Consider the following 27,134-nt stretch of genomic DNA (forward strand, 5'->3'; position numbering starts at 1 on the left):
TGAGCTGAGACCCATCTTTTTGTCCATGAATTTGGTCTCAACTCAAACATCTGCAAACATCCCCAGCAAGAGAACAATAGCTGAGTGTATCTGGATGCAGCATGGGACAGAAGAACTGCTTCCATTACCAGGACAATCTATGCTTCAAGAATGTGTCTTGCAGCTCTGGAAATATTTTTGCCCTCAGACAACCAAGGGGACATTATTTCACCCAGAACAATTAAAAACTGCTAGCTCCAGTCACGTCCCTACAGAGCCCCCGACATCCCACATTATCATTACCGCATTTACTTGTGTATCTCCCCCAGCCTAGAAAGGCTGCTTTCCAAAATACCAACACCCCTCACAGCATGCCACAAGATTTGCCTGTCAGCAGTAGGCACACAAGTGCAGGACTGCCCCTTCAAAGCTTAGTTGGATGGCAAGTTTGAATATTAGTCTTGACTATTGGCATAAGAAATATAAAGTCGTACAAAGAAAGCACAGTGCTTGCTTCAGGAGCTAAAAACAACAGGGGATGGAGAGATAGGCTCCTCTATGGCAGTAAGCAAAAAACATGAAAAAATATGCATTGCTTTTGCTTTTTGGAGGTGGGCTACAAAAGCAGTCACAGCTCTGCAAAGTCTCTACAAAACATCAAGCTCCACACATCACTGAATGGCAACTACATTTCGCTAATGGTACCATTAGCATTAATGCCAGTTTATGCAAATTCAGGAAGGCTGCAAGTATTAAATCCTAGCTATAGGATAGAAACTTCATTTTTATTTTCTACCATACTGCCTGGTGATGACAATCAGGTAGCTGTGCAGGTTAAACAGGGTAAATCAGTCTTCAAAAGTTAAGTATGCCTGTGTGGAAGCAGTTATGTTAGTTCCTATTAAAACTTTTACAATTATTTCTTTTAGATACTATTGTAGCTCTATCTACTCTTAAACCTTGAAGGTCTCTGCCAGCATAGAATGAGGCATAAAGGAGACTAGCAAAGTAGCTCAGCCAGTACAAGTAACACATGGAGACAACACATGTTGGACTTCCCATTACCTGGGCTAATAAGTAACTGAGCATAAAACCTGGAAACTTGTCTTCAGATATTAGAAACAGGACTGGGCTTTCAACAGGCAAAGGTCAAAGCTAGCCTACTCATTACTTGAAAAGATTTGTTACCTTATAGAGGCAAGGATAAACATCTCTCACTAACAGAAAATAACTGGTGCTCTATCATGCAATCAGATTACTCTCTATGGAGAGTAATTATGATCATAAAGTGACTGGAATGTGGTTTCCAAAGTCTGATGGGATTAGGTAGGATTTTATTTTACTGCATTTTACCTGTGCCTTAGCATCACTAGTGCACTGTGATGGCTCCAGCTGCAATTCCATGACTGCAGCTTCTAATTATACCTAGATGACATTTTCACAAATCAGAACTCAAAGATTAAAGGCTACTTGATGCCTTGAATATTGTGTTCAGTTTTGAGCCCCTCACCACGTGAAAGACATTGAGGTGTTGGCGCACATTCAAAGAGCAATGAAGCTAGTGAAAGGTGCAGAACGCAAGTCTTACAAGGAGCAACTGAGGGAACTGGGGTTGTTTAGCCTGGAGAAAAAAGGTTCAGGGGAGACTTTATTGCTCCCAACTACATGAAAGGAGGATGGAGGGAGGTGGGTGTCAGTCTCACGTCCCAAGTAATATGAGACAGGACAAGAGAAAATGGCCTCAAGTTAAACCAGAGGTTTAGGTTGGATACTGGGAAAAACATCTTCACTGGAAGTCTCATTGCTTGAGGCAACATAAACATAGTATCCTTCACCTATCCTTTCTGCTCCACTGTAGTCTCAAAGCCTTCCTAGAAAGTACTCCCTGGTCATCCACAGAGCCCCAGAGATACTCTGCACTTTCCCCTCCACATGGTTCGAAAAGGAACCTTAGCTGTGCAAGCTGACAAGTCAATACTGAAGTAATGCCTGCACCAGCAAAATTCAAGCTGCCTTTTTTTGTTTGGTTGTTGGGTTTGTTTGTTTGGGGGTTGTTCTTTGTTTGGGTTTTTTTTTGCATTTTTTTTTTTCTCCCTCTTTTAATGTGTGCTACATTTAGACCTTAGCCAGAGTAGGCAGAGAATGAAATTAATGGACACAACATAAGTTTCACTTATTTAAGAAGCTATGCTAAAACCCCTACACCTTTAAGACAAACCAGAGATTTATTTAATCAAAATAATTTGGAGAATTTAAAACACAAGCTACAGAAATGGCTGTAACGATGGGACACGTTCTCTCCCTTCCAAATAAAACCGTAATTCACACCATATAAGGAGGGGAAAAAAAAAAAGTGTTTTAGGACTTCCACAGGAAGATTTTTTTGTACACAAATTTGCCAGTATTTACCACTGCTCACAGGAGCTAGCTGTAAAGGTGAAACATGTCCATTTTCTTAACCTTTTGAGAGCCTAACAAAGCTATAACATGAAACTATCACCTGCATTATAATGTAGAACATGTTGTATTTCACTGAAAGAACACAAGGGATTTGAAAAATGCCTTAAAGAAAGTCAGCATAAACGAACAGTATGCGTAAGTAACATCTCTGGAAGATCTGATGTCAGTCATACATTTGTGCTGTAAGGCTACCAGCCACATTTGCACATTAAAACACACATTCTGCACTGGAATCTGATGATTCTTCTAAGACCTTGAAGACACCCATTTTTTCCTTTTTCATTTTTTCAGAGGTCTTCATTTGATCTAGGATTAAAACAAAACAAAGATCACCAATGACAGATGGAGTATATGCAACCTAACTACTGCAACATAAGAGTTGCATGTATTTTTGTTTGGATCTGGAAAGCAAGCTGATAAAATCATTTTGCTCCTTCATCTACAGTTTGCCACTAGAAAAACTAGTTTGCCACTTTGGAAAAACTAGTCTCATTTTCCTGAGAATAAACAGAATGCAGTAAACCTATTTATTTAGTGAAGTTACCAGGAAGATAAAATTATGGCCATGCTAAGCAATATTATTTTCTAAAGTTCAAAGACCTACCTCTTGTTTTCCTAGCACTTGCAATCACTGTAAATATATAGCAACATATAGCACTACAAATATATAGCATATAATCACTGCAAATATAAAGATGATGAAGTACTGTCTTTATATCAAATTTAATAATTATGGCATATGGGGTGGCATTTCAGTTCCAAAAGCATTAACTATAGTTAGCTGTAGTAAATATTCAGTACGTAATGACAGATCAGTGTCTTTGTATAAACTTTTTTTTTTTTGAAAATTGATATACTAAATTTGCTTAGTACCACACCATGGAATAATTTTCTCTATTAGCAGTCAGTTAACTGAAATAAGCAATTTTATAGAACAACTTCTTTACGTAATGTATGAAGAAAAAACTATAGGAATAGTTCTCCTAAGGCAAAGTTATTTTACTCAGAATATATGTATCACACTTACTTAAGGCTAGCTAGCATTTTGTACTTCTAAATCCAGTAATTACTGATTTTTTTCATGTATATATGCTTTGAGGCTTACCTCTGCTGAAGATGCTGAAGGAAGCAAAGCACTCATTCTAAATCTACTTTAGATGAACTGGACAAGATTTTTTTCCTTTATCAAAAGAGTTAAGGATTGTTTTGTTTTTTCTTTTTTTTATAGCAGCTTGTCCTACCTAATCAAGCACTAGAATGTGCAGACAACCTATTTTTTTTACATATTTGATCCACTGACAAGTCACAGTAACTCTAAAAAGCCCAACTTCCCCCAATGTTATATTTTGAATTATGATAGTATCAACATAGGTTTTTATACAAGTTTGTTGAAATAAATCTTTTCTGAGAGTAATTTCTATTTTGATCCAATTACAGCATCTTACAGTGAAAACTGCTTTGCAGAACACTTCCAGATCTTACTCTTTATTCACAGGATGCTCAAGGCAGATAGGAATATAGTTTGGAATACTTTTGTCTAAGTAAGTTGCTTCTTTTTCATCAGATCCTGTTGGAAATGTCAGCAAAGGAACGAAAGAGTCCTTCTTAAGATGTGCAACACAGCTGTAGGGAAGTGAAGCTATGGCAGGTTTCTCTATATAAAGACTTTTAGAAAATACAAACTTACTGTTGAACAGAGGGAAATAAAAACTCAATCCACCAGATGAAAACTGACTTACCAATAAGATCACTTCTATCCAAGAGTAACTCCAGATCTTTATCACTGATTACTTTTTCCTTAGATCCTTTAACCTCCCTGTAGAGGAAGAAATAATCTCTCTTAATAAGATAAAAAAGCATTTTACAGTTAGTATTGCATAGAAGTCAGTTTTCCCACTCTACAGAATCCCTAGGACATTCTTTCCACTATGAAGATCCACATATCACTTCAGAAGAGAAGAGAACTTCTAACAGCTGCTGGCAAGCTGCAAGTTACAAACTCATGATCCAATAAAAATATGAAATCTGCATACCTCTCATAGTCTCTGGATTTCAGTAATTCTAATAATTCCTGAGGGTCCAGGCAGCTCTTTGACTGTGCTAAACCAGATTTGCCACCTTTAAACTGATCTGTAGAAAGAAGAAATTTTAAGGTCAGTACACACAGACAGGAACAAATTCTGTAAAATGTTACATCAATGCTGGAATCATGTATTGAACAAATTAGTAATGCTAAGTTTCATTGTTTTAGCCCTCAGGTAAACACATAATGTGTTAATAACCTAACTGGTGAGAAAAAGTCAAAGGTACATGAAGAGTTTTTACATGCAGGCCTTTCAGCTTCTAGCCGCAGTATGCAGAACAACTGATTGAAACACCAATTTGACATGCACACACACACACACACACAGAGCAGAACAGCCATTAGTTCTACTTACAGTAAAAATATTGTAAATAAAGTTAGATGGCGGATACTGAAGTTTGTTCCCTTTCTACTGTAAGCTGGTTGAAACAAAGTAAGCGGTATTAACCACAAGACAGGAAACACGTGAAGGATACATGGTTTGCAGACAGAACATACCTCAGTTTGATGGACTAGATAGGCATGACAAAGTAATACACCTGACAGGTTGATTTCTTGAAGAGATTATGCTAACTCCTGTCTACACACAAATCTGGACGTCTGCCCAAATATATTAAAAAATTGTACACAATTATTACTTAAGCAAAGCTGAGCATGGATGAAGTCAAGCTCAGTCTTGCACATTTTGAGGAGACAGGCAAGGCTTACTGTTTTGTGCCAAGTTTCCTCGTTTTTTATCAACACATTTACTCATTTTCTTACTGAGGCTTTACTGACCCCTTTCACTATATTCCCTGTTGTTCTTTCCTATATCTTGGTTTCAGAAGTCCTTCTCACACCTTTTCCCCATCTCCCTCCAAGGACTGGCTGTTTCTCTGTGAAGTGCAAATCAGATGCAAGTTCTAGAGGACTTTGAGCTATGGGGTTCTCCCTATTACCCCTTAATGTCTCCTGCTGAGACACAGGATCAGCCCTGTCATGCATTATTAGTGATGTAGTTTCTCCCTTTTAGTTTTCAGAGTTTCACAAACTACCTGGCACTGAATTAGTGCTGTACAGATTTTGGGTTGCCATAATAGCAACATACAGAAAAATATAGAGAACCCTATCAAGTGCTTGACACTTTAAATAGAAGATTATTATTACTTCCTCTTAGTCTGAATTTTACTAATTTAACTAAAAGCATGCTGGTTCTCATATAGTTTGCTAGGCAACTTTTGCCAGTAAAACAGAAGCACAACACAGAAAGAGTAACCTGGTACTGAGGACAAAAAAGCATTCTGTTTTGCAATACATTCCAGTTCTTAAGCTCTAGTACTAGTACTGTACACTCTACTTGGTTAGACACTATGGAAAGGCCTGAGTTAAGTAAGCTTTGTGATATTTCTTCCTCATTCATTCCTCCAAAATTACAACACTTTCTAAATATTCAAAATAACAGGATCCATTACAGCACCTTTATATGTACACAGTGGATCCAAAGGTTCCTGGAGGGGACACCCCTAACTAAGTTGCAAGATCCACCAACAGTTATGAACATTAATATTTAACTTACGGCAAAACTGAAGGCATGACCCAACTTGATGCTTAGCTTACACCAGTTCCCACTGCTTCTATAGAATGCCAGTTATCTGCTATTAGAGCCCATTCTCTTTCATGCGCTCATCTTGCCACTTTCATTTTAACTTCAGATTGGACCATAATCATACCATTAAAAAGCCACTTTTTTCTTACTTAAAATGGTCATTAACATGCCTACGGATGAGTCAGATGGCAGTCCTGGCTGTCACGTGAAGAGACCAGTGGCAAACAAAACAAAGAAAAAGGCTAGGATAAAGGAAGCATCTAACAAAGACTGACTGACATCATCCAAAACCAGAGGCAAACCACAGCTTCAGCTTGACATGCAGTGCACTGTGCAGCAGACAGTTACAGGTGTGGCCTTCTGCCCCTTTATATCCACACGAAAGTTTGCTTCTTGCCTCCCCCAGTATACTATGGGAAAGTTCTTTACCCACTTTTCAAGTTTAATATAAGGCTAATTATTGCCCATACCAAGTTACAAGAATTGTGTTTTTCAAGTAAGCTTAGTGTTTGAAAAAAATGCTATATGTAGCTACTGTCCAAATATCACAAACAGAATAAACTATGGAATCAAAGCATGATCCCTATGGGACACAAACAAGAAAAATTTACCCCCAAAAGAGCTACTTCAACGCAATTGCTTCTAAAAACTTCTGAGTATGACCAGCTATGTAATTAAGAACTACAACAAGAAGCACCATTGTTCTACACCTAAAATCAAGGACTATTGTTCTATTCAGCACTATTAATTGTTCAAACAGAACTATTCTATGGGGGTTATAATATACTGTTCTTAAAATTCAAAAGGACAGATGCAAACAGGATGGTGATTTTTTTTTCCTACAGCTCTAGGATTTGCAGTCTCAACCAAGTTTAGTAGGTACCTCTGGGTAAACAACTTTCTGTTCTATATTCTTTATTAATTTTAACAATTTTAATAGGAGCACTCCCTACTCAAGCAAGTTTGCCAGTGCAGCTGGAAAAGTCTATTGCTAAACTTCACATCATGAAACACTGCTCTAGATGTCATTAAGAGGGCATATTGCTCCTCCTAATGAAGAACTGTTACAAATTAAACTGCATGCATTAAGAATTTTTTAAGTGGTTTTTCGATTTATATTCTGGTTCATTTAAGTAAGATTTTTTTAAATATTATCAACTCAAGACTTATCATCTACCACCAGCATTTTCAATGGTAAAAAAGTCCAAAAGCATTTCAGTCAAACTACCTGACAAGCTGCCACAAAAGCCCAGAGCTCTACTCATTTATTGCCTGGCTTTACCTGCGTATCTTCCAGGTAGGCTCATCACCCCTCTTTTCTGTATGTACTAGCAAAGGAGTAGTCATGACATGGTATTTCGGAGATAACAGAAGTGCTTTCCTTTAATTTGCTGCAGAAGTTATTTACGATGTGTCTTAAGACTGCATTTTGAAAAGTAATACTATCTAGCCATCTGCTGGGAGAATGAAGCTTTTTGCATTTGAGAAAAAATACTAAGCAGTCACAAAACCGAGCAGCAGGAGTTGTCTCAAGATTCAAAGAAGCAACACATGTTTACTGGAAGTAGTAAGAGAAAGAAACTAACTTTTGTGGATAATCAGCTTTTCTAGCTTCCTTTTGGCAGCAGCTCTCTCCACAATCTTCTGGTCAATGGTATTTGCTGTCACAAGACGATAAACAACCACTGGCTTTGTCTGGCCAATTCTGTGACATCTGTCTTGGGCCTGCAGGTCCGACTGGGGGTTCTAAGCAGATGAAGAAACAAGCTAGTTATACCATTAACCTTTTCTTAAGAGACATACCACAGGCAGCACTTTCAGTAGTGAGCCCTAAGAGTCAGAGCAGAAGCAGTAAGCAGGGCATCCATGGCATAATAGAACCTTGTATCTTACGCTTGTCCTACTCTTACACTTGTCCAAACTCTGCTGCTGTAGCTACGCAGCCAGAGTAACCCAACTAATTTGGGCAGCTTCTGCATTATATGCTGCAGTTTTCAACAAATGGGCATGGGTATCACAGATTTAGCTGAGGGTGTCATAGTTTTAGGTTTGTGAGGATTTTTTGTTGGAGGATTTAAAAAAAAAATATTATAAAAATACAGCGATTTGTGAAGCTGCTTTAACTCTCCTGAAGCTGAATAGTCAATGAAAACAGCAGAGATTCCTATTAAAGTAAGTGAAGATGGAGAGGTCCTCAGTCATATGCTTCCATACTGCTCTTCTACCCTGCCTCCAGACTCACAGGAGCAGTATAATCCTAGCTAGGTAAAACACATATCAAGTCACAGGAGAAAATTCAAGAGGCTGATACTAACATGGCAGCTGCTAGAAACAGGGAACCTGTAGAAGGTCCAGCTACATTCACACTTTAGTAAATCTGAAGAAGGAAACATCTTCACCAGTAGTAAGAAAACCCTCCCTGCTTTTTCTATAACTCGGGGGCAAACAGGTTAGCTGTGGAAACCAGCTCTAACATTTCATAAACTAGAACTTTTCAAACAAGGCTGCATATTACATAACATGTCTGCATATGTTACTTTGTAACACCTCATTAAAGTTCTAGAAATGGTCTATAGCATAATGGGTTAGTAAATAATTATCAAAAGCAGCAACAGAAAGCATTTGATGACACTTCTCACTAAGTTAACAGTCTGTCAACATACCCAGTCACTATCATATATGATCACGGTGTCTGCCGCAGTTAAATTAATGCCCAAGCCTCCAGCTCTTGTACTCACTAAGAACAGGAAGACTTCAGGATCAGTATTAAATTGACGCATCTGGAAGAGAATTCATTAAAAAAACAGCAGATAAATCAAACACAAGATGCTCCATTTTGAGACATGTATGTTTAAAACTATTAACACAGATAAAATACAGCACATGCTGTCAAGAGGCCAAAGCAAGGCTTTAAGAAACACTGCATGCATTTGGAACAGGACAACACCAAGAAGTGAAACAATTGTATTTTCTTGTCTGATGAGCACAGTCCAAGTTGCCAGAGCCTAAAGACATATCCACTTACTAAAATACCGATGCCAACTTGACTATACCTTCCAGCCACCCTGTATACCCCCTCCTCTTATTTCAAAGCTAAGAGTAACTTTCTGGCCTCCTACTCAACATTAAGCCTACTTTCACTGCAAGATGTTTCCAAGTGTCAGCACAGCTCCTGCCAGGTTTACAGTACCAGTCAAAACCTAGTCTACTTAACTTTGACCAGTCACATACTGGTAGAAAAGTACAAGTGTACCGTAACTTTCAGGACCTTGATCACAGCACAGAAAAATAAACTATCACCCCATTGCCAGGTGGAAGCAGCTACCCAAGCTCTCTAAATGAAAGGGTGTCCAGGAGAGTCCATATTCTCTGGACTTTCCTGGACATCAACATCTGTATCAACAGCAGCAAATCAAAGAGCCTTGCTGAAATTCAGACTGGTGACCCAAAGATTTCTCTCATCCTGCACACACATCACATGGTGGTTTACACAGAACTGACTAATCCCCCCCACTGCCACAAGCCAGTTCAGAATTTTACCAGCTTAATAAAAGTTACTATAGCTCATAAATATGTTGCTAATTAGCCTTTCCTCATTAAGAATCAGCTCTAACAGTAGTAACTTAAGTGTTCAGGGTTTGGTTTTCCTCAGCACAGAAGAAAGAATTGCACAAAAGGAAGCACAGTTTGAGCTAGAATATCTGTCATCTGCCACTGTTCTTCTGTATCTTCAAAAGCACTAGTGCATACTTTGTAGACCAGACAGCAATTGTAGCACACCTCCATGATATATCCTGCATATTTCCTCCATATTCCTCTTTTACATCCCTGCAAACCCTCAGAGAGGTGGTTTTCCAGAACAACACTGCATGGCTGCTCTTCATGATAAATATATGCATCAGTCGTAAGGTATTCTGTAGTTATTTGAAAATATATTACAAGCAACCAAGTGCAGAGGATTGTGCTGGAACGAATACATGTGCAATTTCAGGCTGAAGTTACTGGTCTCCTACTAGGTACAAAAAGTTGATGTTCTGGAAATGTACTTTATTTGGCACTAGACTTGCAGTACACTCCCCATAGATGTTGGTATCATACCCTGGATGCTAGGAAATGATACATGAAGGGGTAAAATTATGATTAGCATCTTCCACAATCTAGATATATTACATACACACCTCATGCACACAATACATATCGTATTTGTACAACAGAGCAAGTGAACACTCCTCATTCTAAGCATACCCCAAGATATTTGTAGTAACACATTTCATTGCTTCAGTATTCAGGAGCTACGGATATTAAAGCAGCAGCAAGGATGTCAGTTTTCAACACAGATCTTTTGCCTATTTAAGGTTAAATGCTGCATGAAATAATATTCCAGTGTCACAGGATCAAGCTATTTGCAATTTATTAATAGGCTCAAAGGGTATATACATCTACTTACGTTTTCTTCTCTCTCTGAGTAGGACATAGAGCCATCCAATCGACTAAATTTGAAGTCCCTTAAATAGCAATAATCCATCAAGATGTCAAGCATGAGAGTCATTTGTGAGAACATTAAGACCTACAAAAGCAAGAAGATTCCTTAATACCATTTTTTTGGTCACAAGAAGATAGCTATGCTCCCCCGTAAAATCATAAGCTTTACCTTATGTCCTCTTTTTTTCAGTTCTGGAAGCATTCTGTCCAAGAGTAGAAATTTGCCTGAATTCTTTACTAGATCTTCATCAATCTTGGAAAAGGGAAGAGAGGATCATGTATTAGGAGGGAACGATATCACAGGTTTCACCAACTCAGAAGCACTAACAAAAGCTGTCTGAAAGCTCACAGAAACAAGCTTGTACCATCTTTTTAACTAAAAGCAACACTAACTTTAGCAAACTACACTGAATCAAATAAATCATGCCAAAACTAAAACCAACCCCAACATTTCATACACCCAAATAATTATTAAAAAAAAATATATCATTTTTATCCCAATTCTGGAAGGCAAAACCCTGACGACACTTATTTTTTCCAAAAGAAAAGTGCCACTGTTTCTTTCACAGCTTATAATTAATGCACAAGACTTCCACCTACTGGCTGTAAGGAAGCACTGCTGAAGAAGTTACTGCACACGTATCCAAGTGACAAAGTCCGCAGAACAAGCTTCCACACTGCTACCTTAGACTCCTAATTCTTGGTATGTTCTAAGAGCAATGATGTAGTAAACTTCTCAGGCCTGAGCCATATAACAATCACCTCAGTATTTCCCAATCCATTTTCCTGAGCAGGTACTAGCTCCTGCAAGTGGTGTCAACTGTCAGCCTGCATTTTCTACAATAATTTCCTCTCATCCCCCAGACTAGGCAGTCTCCTTTTCATGCACCGACTCTACATTGATAAGCTTCAGCAACTTGCTCCTGAGCACAGCTGCATCTATTATCACTCACTGAACAGGAAACACCATTAAACATGACCACAAACCTACACTCAGAATGTGCAAGTAACTTACAGTTGCTCAAGATTCTTTCAATTCAGATTACTTCATAGTTTCCTATATTATCAATTGCTTTGTGTAGATTAAGCTACCAGCTGGCCCTCATGATATAATTTGGATTTTTTTTCCCCTTTTGAGGAGAAGGAATGCTGTATTCTCTGAGCAGACAACTCTGTTGTACTTGGTTCAGCCCTTCAACACCTCACACTTTAAAGTTACTGCTACACCTCCTGCAGCGTGTACATTATGAACAGTCCACCAAGGTCAGCATTTTTGTTTTCAAAAGAAACCTTAGTGAGGAGAGCTTGAGGCAAATCCTAAAACACCTCAGGTCAAAGGAAACCCAGCTACTGTCTGAATTCAGTAACTCTCTTCCCAGCAGATGAGTGCTGCCATAATGTAGAACATTAAGCATCACTATGCGAAGGCTGAACACGCAGAGACTGAAATAGTCTCTGAAACTGCTACTGCAGGAAATTTCAAATAATGGATTCAGGACACTGCTGGAATTCATTGGGGAAGCATTTGCCAAATACACTGAAAAGGTCATTCTTTACTGCTGTCACCTCAGTCTATTGCTTTCTAATGTTGGAATATTTTTTCTTGTAATCCTTTTAAAATATGTACCTTGAATTGTTGTGTAGCAGGGTCCAAAGGATATTCAATAAGGTAGGGGTGATTACAACATTTCCTCAGTAACATCATAATATTCTGCAGTTTCAGGTTCACCTCAGAATCCATGGGAACGCTCACTGCTACCACTGGCCTTGAAAAAATATGTCACCTTATTAGTATGGAAACTGTCACTTTATTATGCTACAGATACTGAACAGCAGAAAACAATAAAACCACAAGAAAGTACTGGATTCACATGCTGGTCAAATGTCCTCAAAATTCCTCATATTTAGTATAGCTATTATCAGATAAAACTTCTAGTGTCACACTTCGGATGGGTTTGCCATTACTGGTTTAAAATACAAAAGGGCAATCAGCAATAATCAGAAACAAAAATACCCCCACTTGTGCAAGTCACCCAGCAGAAAAGGGAACAGAAGCAAGCCCTCTGTAAAACAAATGGTGACATCTCCTGTGGAATAATACATAAGCTATTTCAAATCAGCTCTCTGCCTATCCCATTTTGGCCACACCTACAAAGTGCAGGATTTGCAACAAATACAGCTATTTAGCTCTTCCACATCTAAGTTCTGTTTCCAACATAAGGGTCCATGAGTACCATAAAACTAATATAAACATGTATTTAAGTGCCTGTTCTTGTAAAGAACAGGATTACAATAAAAATCTAGTAAAATACATTTCAACCCTGAAGATTAACCTGCTTTTCCTTACATCCAAGGGACTTCCAGCCAATTCAGAGCCAACAACAGACCTTATCAAACTCAGGAATGAACATGATTCCTCAGCTTCCTCAGTCCTGAACCTCAACTCTGATCTTAAGCACCAGAAAGTGACCAATGCTTGTCACGAAAACAGCAATAACTGTGCTGACCATCTGGGTTCTAGGCCTCAGTTTAAGCCTACATATTTTAGAAAATTTAACAAGGAAGTAAGACTCCTCTCTTTTCTCCAGTCTTAAACCCAAATTTTAAGTATTCTTGAGTAATTCTGCAAAAAACTAGGAGTTAACTGTAGTTAGCACACAAGCATTATCCCTTGTCCACTGTCTTGGAGCCACTGAAAGATACAGCTGTAAATATAGCTGGACATCAGAGACAACAAAACATAGCAATAAATCAAGCTCTTCAGCTCTTTGTCCTCATTGCCAGCCATAGCCAAGACCTAAGCTATTACAATGAAATTTCAACAACCAAATAACTAAGATGAAGCAGTTCTTTCCTGGCTGGCACCTAACACTACCTTAGACCCCGAGGCTTTGGTGAAAACACAGTTCTTCACTATTAAAAAGTTTTAACAGCCCCCCAAAATTACACTTCACACTAGGACATTTTAGCTCTCTATGGCTATCAACAGCACTATTGTCACAGGGCCTACAAAAAACTGACTAATGAAAACAGGGACTCAAGAAGCAAATTTATTGTGACTCTGCAAAGGCCACACATCTAGTAGTAAATGTCTTATTCAACATTAACTCTAATGAGTGATGTTACAAGCTAATCATTGCTATCATGGCCCAGCAAAAGCATATTAGCTAAAAGCAAAGAAATAAGTCATAAAGCTACAAAGATAGTGACTGACAAAATTCTGTTCTTCTTGATCAATTTGAATAAGCAAAGCTCAGAAACCAAATTAAGAGTGAGATAAGCAGTATAATGGTAAATAAAAGAATCTTTTAAGAGTAGGCACCTCTCTTTTTCTACTTCCTCTTGCATTTTGCTGATCCATTTTTCCAAGTCGTCAGATGAACCATTATGGTCTTCACAGTAATCAACCACTTTTCGACTACGGCGTTTTGGTCGACCTGTAGGACCCAACTCAGTTACTTCTTCCTGTAGGAAATGATAACATTGCCATCAACAACACACAGCTTCAGATTCAAAGGGCTATGTTGACCCTGTAATTCTCAATACGAAAAAGAGGTCTCACTGATATGCATCATGCAATAAGTACTTAGACTCAGCAGCTGCAAGCTTTGCTATAGAGAAAATGCAATCCAAATTTTAAAGGTCTATAATTGTAGATTTTGAAAGCTTCTGCTTTAGTTTTTAAAAGCTGCATTAATAGCTTGTTGATTTTACAGCAGAGATTGTCAACTCTATTAAACCTGCTTTCTTTACCCCAAGGCTACAAGTAATCAAGAAAACATTTATGCTTATATTGTGTTAGTTCTGTGCACACTGAGGTCAGTCACAGTAATTACCACTGAAATAGATAACAAACGGATCAGACTACATATTTAAGCAGAATGTTGGTTTCATTACAATGGTAATGAAGCAACACTAATGTGGTTTTGCCTACAAACCATTAATAGCATATTTCTAATATCCACATTAGTAAATACCTCATTATTTCCAAATAGCTTCCTAATGGTGCGATTTACAATGGCAGTATAGAAAGTTTCTTGCTTCTTTGACAGTGGTGCATATACCACAACTTCTCGTTTAGGAGGAACCTCAAGAGCAACATCAGTTTTCAGTCTTCTCAGTAAGAAAGGTGTCAAAATCTGAAACATTGAACAGATGACTTACTATTATTCAAAGCTCTCAACATTGTTAGTTTAAAACAAAACAATACACAAACAGGCCTACTGATATAATGCTGTTTTGACAATTTAATACAAGGGACTTAATTTGCAGAGTTCATGTTTCATTTCTTAATATGGATACCTTCTCCAAAACTTTTATGTGCATGTCAGTAATACATGCATTCAAACACCACATCTACTGACATTTTTTAAATTCTGAAGTGTTTCACAGGGGTGCAGTAGTAACTGTATTACAGACCTTTCAATAATTTTCATTAACTGAAAGTAATTTTATTATTATGAACAGCTTATTTCACTTGTCATATTTCTTAAATCAAGTTACTCCAGTAAAGTCCCAAACCTTTAACCAAGTAATTCATTGTAATTGACAACTGTATGTGGAAGATACAATTTATAATTTGCCATCAGCTTGTGATGGAAAAATTAGAGTTATATAAGCATTTCAGTTTTGAGTGTAAGTTTTTGAAGACAGGGACATAATATAGTTTGTCAAAAGGTATCCTGTTCAACCTGTAAAAGTTACATAAACTCCTTCAAAATTACCTTTCAACAAAAGCGATACACCAATTAAATCTTCTTTCGAACAGAAGCAAGTAACCACGATTGACTAAACTCAATTCAGTTGCAAGAATAAAAATGAGTCATTGTCAAAGAGGTATATTGTTGCTTTCAGCATTTATGTGCTGTAACGACTAAAAGAAAAACCCACAAGTCTAAGTCTGGAAGTGTCACAATAAAAGCCTCAGGCCTATATAATTGAGCTCCACAAACAAGATTTTGACACACTTCACAATAATGGTCAATGTTAGAAATAAACAATAAAAAAACAACACAAAGTGAAAACCTGATGCAGCATATGCAAGATGTTTTGCTCCCTTTCTTTAGCAATAATATCTTCAGCAGTTTCTGTAATGCTGGTAATATCAAACCAGGATTCAAAGCTATAAAAACAAAGAAAGAAAAAAATAGCTTTCTTCACATGTATTATTCTTCATTATTTAAGTAATCTATTCTTGTCTTACCCTGTAATTCAAGAAAAACAAAGCACTAACATCCATCATGAATAAAGCGTGAACAGGAAGCATCACTGAAACATACCTGCCAATTCAGATGCTTGATGTTTTAAATGATTGGTAAAAATACTTTTATTGCTTGGAATATTCACTACAATTTATTCAATCTAGTCTATATCTTTTTCCAAAATTAGCCTAAAGAATGTTTTGGCAACATTCTTTCACCTGACCCCAGACTGCTTCAGAAAAGGATCAATCTCTCATGGGTCCCACATCTGCCAGCATCACACAGCTTCCTCTAGCACCTTGAGAGTATCCTCAAGCAGCACAAGGCCCTTTGATTAGGCAAACATCTCCCCATTAAATGCTCAAGTCTTATCTCAAAGTTGAGCTTCCACTACTGACAGAGCTGACAATCACTTCCTTTCTGAAACAGCAAAGTGTGAAGGCAAGACACATTTCAAAGCCTTTGCCACCAAATAATCATACCAAATTACAACCATACCATAAAATAGCTCTTTATATGTTGGTATAAGTTTAATAATTAAAAGATTCACAGTAATGCCCAAACAGAACAAACGGGAATAGTTTTCACCATCAGATTGCAACCTACCTTTTCAAATCATCAAACACATCTGGCAACAGGAAGTTAAGCAATGACCAAAGCTCTGCCAAGTTGTTTTGCAGGGGAGTACCAGTCAACAAGAGTTTATTGTCTGCATTGAATTGTTTCAATTCTCTAATAAGACGGCAGTTCATGTTTTTAATCCTGTGACCTTCATCTACTATAAGGTATTTCCAGAAGAAGTGCTACAAAAAGAAAGGATATTTCAATAACTCTTAGCTTTACTCCATCAAAACACATGCCAGGTGAGATAAAGTAGGACTAATAAGATCGATACTGCCTGTTAAAGATTCTATTTACTTTTGGTTCTCACTTTGCCAGACTGGAAGAGCTGAGTCTAAACAGTTAATGCCATAAACCTGCTTCATGGCGGTTACATCTAGAAAGCTTAGGTGATTACAATAAAACTTCTGTAAGAAACTCATCTTGCTGAACCAGCCATTCTCATGTTAACCATGATATTTATACACTAAGCTTAGCTTTCACTCTAAGCCTCACTCACCATCACCTACAGAGAGGCAGCAAGAAAAGCAGGTATGCTGTAACTATCTGCTTAGGATGCTCAGGGGACTGGAGCACCTCCTGTATGAAGACAGGCTGAGAAAGTTGGGGCTGTTCAGCCTGGAGAAGAGAAGGCTGTGTGGAAACCTCACACCAGTCTTCCAGTATCTGAAGGGGACCTGCAGGGATGCTGGGGAGGGACTCTTTCCATCAGGGACCGTAGTGGTAGGACAAGGGCTAACGGGTTCAAAATTAAACAGGGGAAGTTTAGGTCAGATATAAGGAAGAAGTTCTTTACTGTGAGGTTGGTGAGGCACTAGAATGGGTTGCCTATGGAGGTTGTGAACGCTCCATCCCTGGCAGTGTTTAAGGCCAAATTGGACAGAGCCTTGGGTAACATGGTTTAGTGTGAGGTGTTCCTGCCCATGGCAGGAGGTTTGGAACTAGATGCTCTTAAGGTCCTTTTCGACCCTAACTATTCTATGATTCTATGAACTTCTTAAACATGAAATTCCAGAGCCACTACTACCAATGAAACAGAAAAGAATGATAATACAAATGCCACAGTATGACATTAATTGTATGGGCAGCATACAGGGGTTTTTTACTGTATTCAAAAGCACTGCTATTAGTGGTGAGGCATTCCACCCTCCTGAGGGATTTCAGGAGAACTTAGGTACCTGCAGGGCATTTCTATCTCGCATGGCTATTTCAAATGAAGTAATGACCACAGGATGGATCTGCAGTGATCCTTGTCGCCCATGAATTTTGCGAACCAGTTTACGACGTTCCTGCTGAGCTCCATGATAGAGCATAAGGGGAATCTGAAAAAAAGAGGTTGAGAAGTCAGGTGAACTAAGCTCATTTAAACCTAAAGAGAAGATAGTAGAGATAATGATCTGTTACAAGAAGGCTGTAAATGCATAGCACATCATGGCACAGTGTGTAGCAACCAACAACTGAAATTAAACTTATGTCCTATACAGAGAAAGCTTTAAAGAATAAGAATAATTTGTTCTTTTAAAACCTAAGAAAAAGAAAAATCTTTTACCTCTGGAGTAAATCGCTTGAATTCAGACATCCAATTTGGAAGAGTAGACAAAGGACCACATACTAAGAATGGACCAGGTACTCCTCGCTCCACCATCAGTGCTATTGTCGCAATACACTGGATCGTCTTCCCCAACCCCATTTCATCAGCTAAAATGCCATTGATACCATTTTCCCAAAGCATCTGCATATATAGAAAAAGAATTGTAAATACAAAATAACCAACACACCTTAGGAACAACAGACATTTTTAGGAATGTAGGACATGTGGAAACTCTCTACTAAGCACATTTTACATTACAGATGAAGATGATTTTCTCCATGGTGAAAATAAATACAAGCATCTTGTTAACCTGAGCCATTTATAAGTAGGTGCATGTTCCTAGCCAATTAAGTGCCTGACTACGGCACAAAAAAAGCCCAGAACAGTATCAAAAAATATAAATTAGTGTTATATCAAAAAGCACTTCAAGTACAGCTCATACGATTTTTTATTCATCACAGCTCCAAAGAATTCCCTTAGCTCCCCACTCTAACTCTAAAAAAGCAAGTTATTATGCTGATGCTTCAGTTTTATCTAGACAAGTAGCTTCTGCAGGCATGGCTACTTCATCATAGGAAGAAGGTACAACTCCTGACCAATATAGCTGCCTGCTCCAGCCAAAGTTCTTTGTGCAGATTCTGCCTATTCTAACAAGCAACAGAGCAAACTCTCACAAAAGAAGAGAAACGAAGACATAGGATTGCTCTTTGGCTACTCTAACTAGTAATCATAAAGATTCATGAAAAAGATTACGATAACTGAGGGCCCCACTAAGAAAGCTGATTTTCCCCTCAGAAGTGGCCTGTCCTCCCTAGGTACTTCCCAAAGACAGAAGTCAGTGAGCAAGTTTAATGGCACTCACTTCAGCCTAAGCCAGTTAAAACAGGATAAATACACTTGTGGGGAAGAAAAATTAGAAAAAAAAGCATAAGGAAAATATAAGATCAGTAGCAGAATGAATATCAATTCTGTATGGTTCCAATAATAAAAAAAATCAAAGCTGTTCTAATCTGGCTTGCAAGCAAAACCAGGCACAAGTTAAATATGTATCTGGGCATTTTTTATGGCAAGTTTCTGTAGGTTTATTTAAAAAACTAAAGACAAAACGTTTTTAAAATACTGTGTTGGTATCACTAGTTAAGATTTCTAGATGCAGAGAACTGAAAACTCATCCATGCCAAGTCTACAAGGCAGTGGGCCTTTAAACACCTATGCGCTAGGGATTCAAGCTTTTAAGAGAGAAAAATAGTAACTGTCCCTTAATAGTATGCATAGTCCTGCTTTCACCAAGTATTTTGTAAAAAGATGCTGCAAAGACAGAGTTGAACAAGAAAATAGATGGGCAAGGGGAAGATGGAGAAGACCAGCCAGAAAGTCTAAAGAAATGTTTACAAATATCCTCCCCATGCTGAAACATTATCTGCTGCTTGACAATTTTTATAACACCAGGTTCTTCTGTCATAAGAAATCATGAAGAACTGTGTCTTCTCCACCCTCCCTGTATCAACTATTACCACAGACTTTTAGTGTATCTTCCCCTCCATTTCTCTGTTTCCAATCAGCAGATCTCAGTATCAACAACAATCACTCCATACCCGTAGCCACTCCATGCCTTCCACTTGGTACCACCTCATTACACCGCCAGTAAAAATCTTTGGCTGCTGAAAAGGCACTGGTTGTCCATTAAATTTCCGTACTGGATCAAGGAATTGCTTGGCACTATTTCGTACAGCTTGACACAATCTGTCCTTAATGACGCTGTTTGAGTCTTCATTTTTCTGCAGGTCTTCTGGACACAGGTTAGCAGAAGTTCCATCCTATAGAATGAAGTTCAAGAAACACATGGCAAGTGTAATACACAACAAATCCCAACCAAAACATACTTTTGCCAAATTTACACCGGTCTTAATATGCAGTGATGTAAGCCAGCCCCTGACACAAAGACTAATTCTCTGTAACTGTCAACTTAAGTGGAATTTATTTTTAAGATTAATATTACTACCTAGGGGGATGCAAAATTTCAATGCATATTTTACTCCTTAAGAATTGAAGAGCAGGGATAGCTACTAAAGATATTTGGCTTATCATTTTCTACTTATAAAAGTGAGCAGACTTAAAACCTTCCCCACAGCGGCTGGCATTTAATGAAGCCATTCCCCTTCTGTAAGCTGATTCTAGAAAATGGTGGGAAGAAATTCATACTGTGCATGTAGCTTTTAAACTATAGAAGGAAAAGAGACCACACCTGTTATCAGCATGTTTGAATGCTTAAGAATGATGTCTTAAGGTCTTATACACCAGCAAAAATATTTCTTAGTAAATTTATATGTCCTTCAGTTTTTAAAATACAGGTGCTCTAGTGTTAAAAAAATAAATCAAAAGTTTGGATTTCTGTAAGTATTTAAGAGCATTCACTTTTATCACTTTTTTAAACCTGTAATTTAGGAAAAGTTTAAAGATATACTATAAAGTATAAAAAGCCCTCCCTCTCTTTGGGCTTAAGACAGTTAAACTGCAATAACATAAGCCAACATACCTGATTTTCCACTTTAGTTTTTTTTGCCACAGACAGTATTTCCTGGAAGCAAAGAAAAAAAAAAATTAAAATCTTACATGCTTTTCAACCTTAAAGGCTACTACAATTTGTATTTCATGAGATCTTTTAATTGAAGAATTTGGACATACTTTAGGAATCTTCCTATACAACATCATTAATCATACACGTGATTCTAAGCAAGGCCACACACACCAGAGAATACACTGCAGTTACAAAGGGTAACTGAAAATTCAAATGGTGATATCCCTTCACAGGTTGTCTCCCCAAAGTCTTAAAAAAAATTTGCCTCATCAGTTAAAGTTTGTGCTACGAAAGTCCAGACAAACCTATTTAGTTATAGCCTACCTCTTTGGACATAATTTCTGAGATGTTGTATGTCCCTTCTTCTCTTCCTCTCTTCTTCTTTGCACCTAAAATATCACATTTGAGTTTATACAACACATCAAACATTAAGGAAACTAAAAACACCTGTAACTGACAAGACTCAATATGTAATAACAGTACCTGGTTTCTCCTCTTTGCCATCAACTGCACTTTGACCCTAGAAAATAAACAGAGGAAGAGGTTCATCTTCTTTTCCATCTCTGTCATGACACAAATAAAAGACACTATCAGCCTCAAACCACTGCCTTCGAAAGATTCTTGAAGCACTTTTACCATTAAGCAGTTGTTCCTGCTTTTTCACTACTTATTCAGCATCTTGGTTAATTAAACAATCATTCCTAAATTAAAAAAAAAAATAAAAAAAATCTCAACACAGATTGAAACCATTTTCTTTAGTATAAATTAATTAGAAGCATCTCCTTAAGATAACTGTCATGTTATGCAATTTTTAAGCACTTATAAACAGTTTTATTATGGTTAAAATAGATATGGCATACTAGATAGATCCTGCATTTCAAATACCAGCTAATCTAATTTATTTAGTTTAGCTACCTTGATCAAAATTGTCATAATTTGTTAGACTTTTATTCAGGAAGTTGCATAAATAGCTGGTTAATCTTACCTTGGCAGATTTTAACATCATCTCCCTCTTTCTTTCTAACTTCTCTTTCTTCCGCTGTTCCTAAAAAAAAAAAAGCAAAAACAAAAACCAAACACCCACACATTTTTTTATCCTTCAATAACACTACCCATTATAGAAATGATAACAGGCAGAGATTACATTGGTAATGCAGGGTTCCTCACTCTATGGACTTTGTTTTTACACTGTTTTTACACTCTCACTAAAAGCTTCTATTCTGACATAGTTTAAAATGGTAAAGCAAAACTTAGACAAGAAAGGGCACCTGCCCAGAATTACTTGTCAGTGAATACTTTGAACACTTAAATACAGTATTTTAGAAAGAATACAACAAAAATTTTCAAACTCTTCAAGATCACATCTACTGCAGTAAGCTTTCCATGTATTCAGCTCTCCTTAACATACTACCACCTGTCTTCATTGAAGAACAGAAAGCATTTTTTAAGTAGTCTATAATGCCTTTAAGGAAGAAGTGCTTTCATGCCTTGAACAATTTAAGATTTTCATCCCATCTACTACTTCTACTTGCTGAATGCAAAAGGACCCTGGGAAAAAGAGATAACAGACTTCGGTATTTATCAGATGGAGCAAGACTTAGTACTGAAACCTGCATTCTATCAAAGCAGTAACCATGAATTCGAGCTAACAGTTAAACTACAGAAAGGAGATTCCTGCAGTCTGCCAAGTCTTTTTCCTAAGTCACTGCCCCCTCTCTCAAGCATAAACTCTTATAAGCTTGTCCACAAAGGTACAGTTAAGAAAGTCAAGATAAAAATGAAGTCAGCAACCCATGAAGTCAGCAGCCCATGGATTAAACAACCAAGCAAACAAAACCCTGACCAACCAACCAATCAAAACAAAATCTACAAACAACAAAACTCCGCATCATTTTATGGAAGCTCTTGTTTAGTAACATCATGGCCTCAGATCACTTTAATTCATAAATTTGTTTGAGGGAGGCCTACATTAGCATCCTGAAGAGACACATCATCTCAGCCTTCAGTAATTAACATAATAGGCTGCACAACTTCTTGTCAATTCTTTGTGTCTTCTATCCTCTAGCTCCCTTAAACTTTGTTTCTTATTTGAAGCTTATTTTTCCTTCCTAGCATTCAGGCCAACAGAATAATTGTAAAGATATCAGTGCCATCTTTACACTGTGATTTTAAATTATAATTCATGCTATTCCCAGTCCAATTTAGCTATTAATCTATAGAACAAATTCTGAATATTATATAAAGCACAACTTCATGGCTGGGCAGTGGATTTTCATGTTGTTACTGTTAACAGCATTTTTACTTCATTTCAAACAGTTGGATGACAAAAAAAAAAAAAAAAAAAACAACAACAAATGACCAAAACACAACCAGATGGCAGCACATCTTAAGTATCCCCACTGCAGACAAGAATACACCTACCTCCAGTTGCTGCTGTTCCATTTTCGTTAGCAGGAATTTGGAATAGATGTTGCTCTTTTCCAGCAAATGTTGAAGCCTCTTATAGCGCATTTCGCTTGACTCCCTGTCCCAAGAAGTGCGAGCCTAACCAACACAAAGAGATGTCAAGTACTTACAAATGTTTCAGAGAGAAGGCTTTTAATACATCGAAGGGTTCGGGATAACTACAATTGTCTCACACGCATACCCTTTTCCCTTCCCTCAGTTATAGGTGTACAAGTCCTGAGTGTATGGACTCGCATGTACCTACAAAGTTCTGTAAAATCAAAGGAACTGAGGGTTGCATTCAGTTGCATACATAAACAGAGCTCTGTAACACACACACACACACACACACACACCAGTGGAGTAGCACAAGGCATTCAAGGGCTCAAAGCTGTCTCAACTCAAATATAACAGATTTAGAGCAAACTGAAACTGAAGTTAATTTGTAACCTGCAAAATTTGAGAAGGGGGAGAAAGAATCCACATGGCAACAATTTCACCAAGTACCAGCTGGGACTCCTCCATGTGCCAACTACTTGCACAAAGGTAGTTGTCCATCATGAACAAGATATTCAGACGACTACAAGACTCATTATGCCTAATTTACACAGGTTAATTCCTAATGTGAAAACAGCAATTTCTGCTTGCTTCGCTTAGAAAATCAACACATGCTTTTAAAACTAACTTCTGTTGAACTAGTCAAGGATGTGCATTTAGTGGATTTCCAATTATTCTTTAAAACTCAGATCAAAACTCCCACCCAAAAGTAAAAAAGTGTTCACCCTTCTGCATTCATCTAACATTGCCCATTAGACTGAGGTATTAAACAACTGAAAAGGTAAAATTAGCATCTCCAAGAGAAAACCCAGGAAGGCAAGATGCAGAGCTTTACAAGATGCTTATCTACGCCACTGCCTTTAGAAGAAACTGGGGGAAGGGCACGCTAAAACAGAAAGGCAAGGGAACCTTCTGAAAGTAGAGTTAACAGACAGGGGGAAAGGGTATTAGCTGAATTAGCTGGTGTGTGACACAAGAATGGGGGGGGCATGTTTATCTCCCAGAGAAATCACACCTTTATTTTCCACAAGTAATACTCCATGTCGTTCTTATCAAGTAGCTACCACTGGATCCTTTTAGGAGAGGAAGAACCTATCTCCACAGGTTTTCTGGAGGAAGAGATTGCCTGCCTGTGATTTTCCATAGTTTCTACTCACTTCTGCCCTACCCAATACAGGTTTTTTCCTTCAGATGAAAAGAACCTGAGCTCAGAAAGATCAACCCTTGGTGGCAGTGCAAGGAGCGAATAATTAAACTACTTCATTCAGCAAATAACTATTGCTCAGTTTTTACTGAACACAGCATCCTTCCATTATTCGATCAATCTGAATGACTTTACCTTGTCCAACTGCGAAAATATCAAGGGGAAAACAGAAACCTCAAAGATGACAAACAGCATGGAATTCTTATTATTTCCATCTTGTCCTCTGACCCAAACCTTAAAGTGTCAAGAAAATGGGTTCCCCCCTCCCTCTTTTTTGGCAAATTTTTGACCTTTTCAGTCACTCTCTTTCATCACTCTACATTCCTATGTATTTGTGTAGTGGAATACTGCCATCAACCCACAGAAAGAACAAGTGACTGCTTTGTTGAACGGCTGTTCAAATCACCTGGCAGGGAGCTTGCTTAAGTGACAAGCATAAGAAACCCAGATGCTTCAAAAACATCAGCTGCCCGTGAGGTGCCAGTATGCCTGGGTTTAACTACAAGAGTAATTTCCTCTGGTCTCACTGCCCCCAGATTGCACAGAGAAAGCGTAACAGAACCACACAGAAAAATATAGCAACACTCTTGCTACAGGTAAGCTCCATGGATTCTGAACAAATTGAGAATACAGAAACCCCCAGCACTATCACATTATAGCACTGTTGCAGAAGCGGTTGATTGTTAAAGAAATGAAATTCTAAGCCCTTTTGTCAACACTTCCTGTGCAATGAGATGATTTGCTCTACAAGAGCTCCTTCCCTTCTCAGCCTATAAAAGCACTGCCTCCAAATTTTTAGTTTCAAGTCCGATCAAGTACCTGCACAGAAGTTCAAACAAGCTCCATAGTGGCTTTTTGTTTGCAAGAAGATTGTAAAATTTCTGCGAAAATGAAGTATTATTTTCCAACTACAGCATCACAAAATGCTGCAGCCTAAAACCACCTTCATAAATCAGTTTTTCCTAGCTAAAAGATAAATTAAAATTAATTCCAGGTTTTAGAAACTGTATTTTTCATCCCCTTACACTAATGCTTCAGTTTTTCAGATAGGGGAAAAAAAAAATCAAACTTATTTCTCAAGTATTTCAAGTAATAGCACTAGTTCTTCAGAATACAATTCCCAAAAGCATTTAAGAGTTTTTTCAAGCCTTATTTTCTTACACCTGAAATACAGCATCTTATGTAATATGCCAATAGCTTGATAATTTGTATCAGCAGAGACTGAGAAGCATCATGTTTTCATCTTCTCTCTCCAAAATTGGTTCATATCAAACAATACTTATTTTCAACATAAGAAAACATTCACAGTGAGAGAGAAACGAAGTGTAGTGATGATTAGGTCACTTGAATTAGCCATGTATCATTTCCTTGATACAGTCTGTATTTCCTGCAACATAACAGGACTAAAACGTTGACTCTTCAGATGCTCAAATATCCATTTCTTCTGGCAACAAGGCCAGTTCAAGCAGCTCCTGCTCTCCTCAACTCAGGGGTGCCTGCACAACTGCATGCAGCGAAGAGCAGACAAGGACAACGACTGGCAATAAATTGATCCTTTCTGGCTAGGCTACTTCCTTGATGCTGCCTAAACTATACCTGCTACCAAAAATACTGCTTATTTCTGGAAAGGATGAATAGTATCTATAGAGGTGCCATAGAATGGTTTGGGTTGGAAAGGCCTTTAAACCTCACCTAGTTCCAACCCTCCTGTCACATTCAGGGCCACCTTTCACTAGACCAGGTTGCTCAAAGCTCCATCCAGCCTTGAACACTGCCAAGGATGGGGCAGCTATAGCTTCTCTAGGCAACTTGTGCCAGCAACTCACCACCCTCTTAGTGAAGAATTTTTCCTAATGACAACTGTAATCTACCTCCAGTCAGTTTGAAGCTAACAGTGTCAGCGTCCTGCAGGCTTGTATCAGGTCATCAGTTAGTTTGGTTGGTTTGGGTTTGTTTTTTTTGGGGGGGGATGGGGAAGGGTATTTTTTTTTGTTTGCTTTGTACAGTAAGGAGCAAAACTAGGAAAAGAAGCGTTATGTACACACACAGGAAACGCAAAGAAAAAAGCTTCCCTTTAATATTTCATGTAGAAATTCATATTTATCTTACTACACTTTCTAAAGGCACATTATAATTTTCTTAAGCTCAGAACAACAAAAATCAACAGGTAATAATTTCCTCACTGCAAACTTAAATGCGTAAAAAATGCAGTAGGCTTCTCACTGGCTGCGAGAGGCCACCGCTAGCCTTTAGAAGGAAAAAAAATCCAAACACTCCAGTGGCTGATCAAAGGCGCTTGTGAATCACAGCCGCCTCCCGGAACTTCACCAGCCTCCCACGTTTATTTGTTTTGAAATCAACGGGGCTGCAGACACCCGGCCCCGGCCCGCAGCCTCCGCCGAGCACGGCGCTCGGACCCACGGGTACGGGGATAGCCGCATGTGCCGTGCTCTCAGGCCGCCCCTCACCTTCTCCAGCATCTGCCGCTCTTTTTCCAACCCCGCCGCCTCCAGCTGCTCCTCCTCCTTCAGCATGGCCGGCGTTATCACCGCTGCCTCCGCCTGCTTCCCCATCTCCACTCCCAGCGGTTCTGCAACGAGCGCACGGTTACTCGGTATGCCCGCCCTCACACACCACAATCCCGCCCGCCCCCCAACCTTGCCCTTACCGCCACTGCTCGCCGTGTTCTGGGCCGGCATGGCAAAGCGCCGGGACCGTTAGAGCTCAAACCGGTGCAGTGCCACCACACACACAGCCCAGACTCCCGCGCACACCACCGCTCGCGAGACCAAGAGAAACGCGCGCTAGACCAAGCCGCGCGGGAGGTGGCGGTGTTCTCGCGAGGCAG

The 27,134-nt window shown here is 38.5% G+C and overlaps 2 protein-coding genes across 2 annotated transcripts in view; both read right to left on the minus strand.

Annotated features, from left to right (window-relative positions):
• Positions 1–27,134, minus strand: part of TLL2 (tolloid like 2) — a 508,271-nt gene that overhangs the window by 288,174 nt on the left and 192,963 nt on the right. The gene's annotated exons all lie outside the window — the stretch shown is intronic.
• Positions 2,186–27,083, minus strand: HELLS (helicase, lymphoid specific). Its single transcript, XM_061358714.1, has 22 exons — positions 26,955–27,083; positions 26,755–26,876; positions 23,002–23,124; positions 21,566–21,625; positions 21,064–21,100; positions 20,905–20,969; positions 20,539–20,580; positions 19,598–19,819; positions 17,961–18,143; positions 17,590–17,733; positions 16,397–16,593; positions 15,615–15,711; positions 14,567–14,728; positions 13,912–14,054; positions 12,217–12,355; positions 10,759–10,842; positions 10,555–10,674; positions 8,771–8,887; positions 7,694–7,853; positions 4,473–4,569; positions 4,179–4,255; positions 2,186–2,745 (listed from the first exon to the last, which is right to left on the minus strand). Exons 1-22 carry the CDS (start codon positions 26,983–26,985, stop codon positions 2,648–2,650), a joined length of 2,520 nt encoding a protein of 839 aa, XP_061214698.1. The 5' UTR covers positions 26,986–27,083; the 3' UTR covers positions 2,186–2,647.

Source organism: Neopsephotus bourkii, unplaced genomic scaffold, assembly GCF_033783945.1.
Source record: "Neopsephotus bourkii isolate Nb327-2 ecotype Australia unplaced genomic scaffold, CSIRO-AGI_Nbou_v1 NB_951, whole genome shotgun sequence".
Lineage (NCBI taxonomy): Eukaryota > Metazoa > Chordata > Aves > Psittaciformes > Psittacidae > Neopsephotus > Neopsephotus bourkii.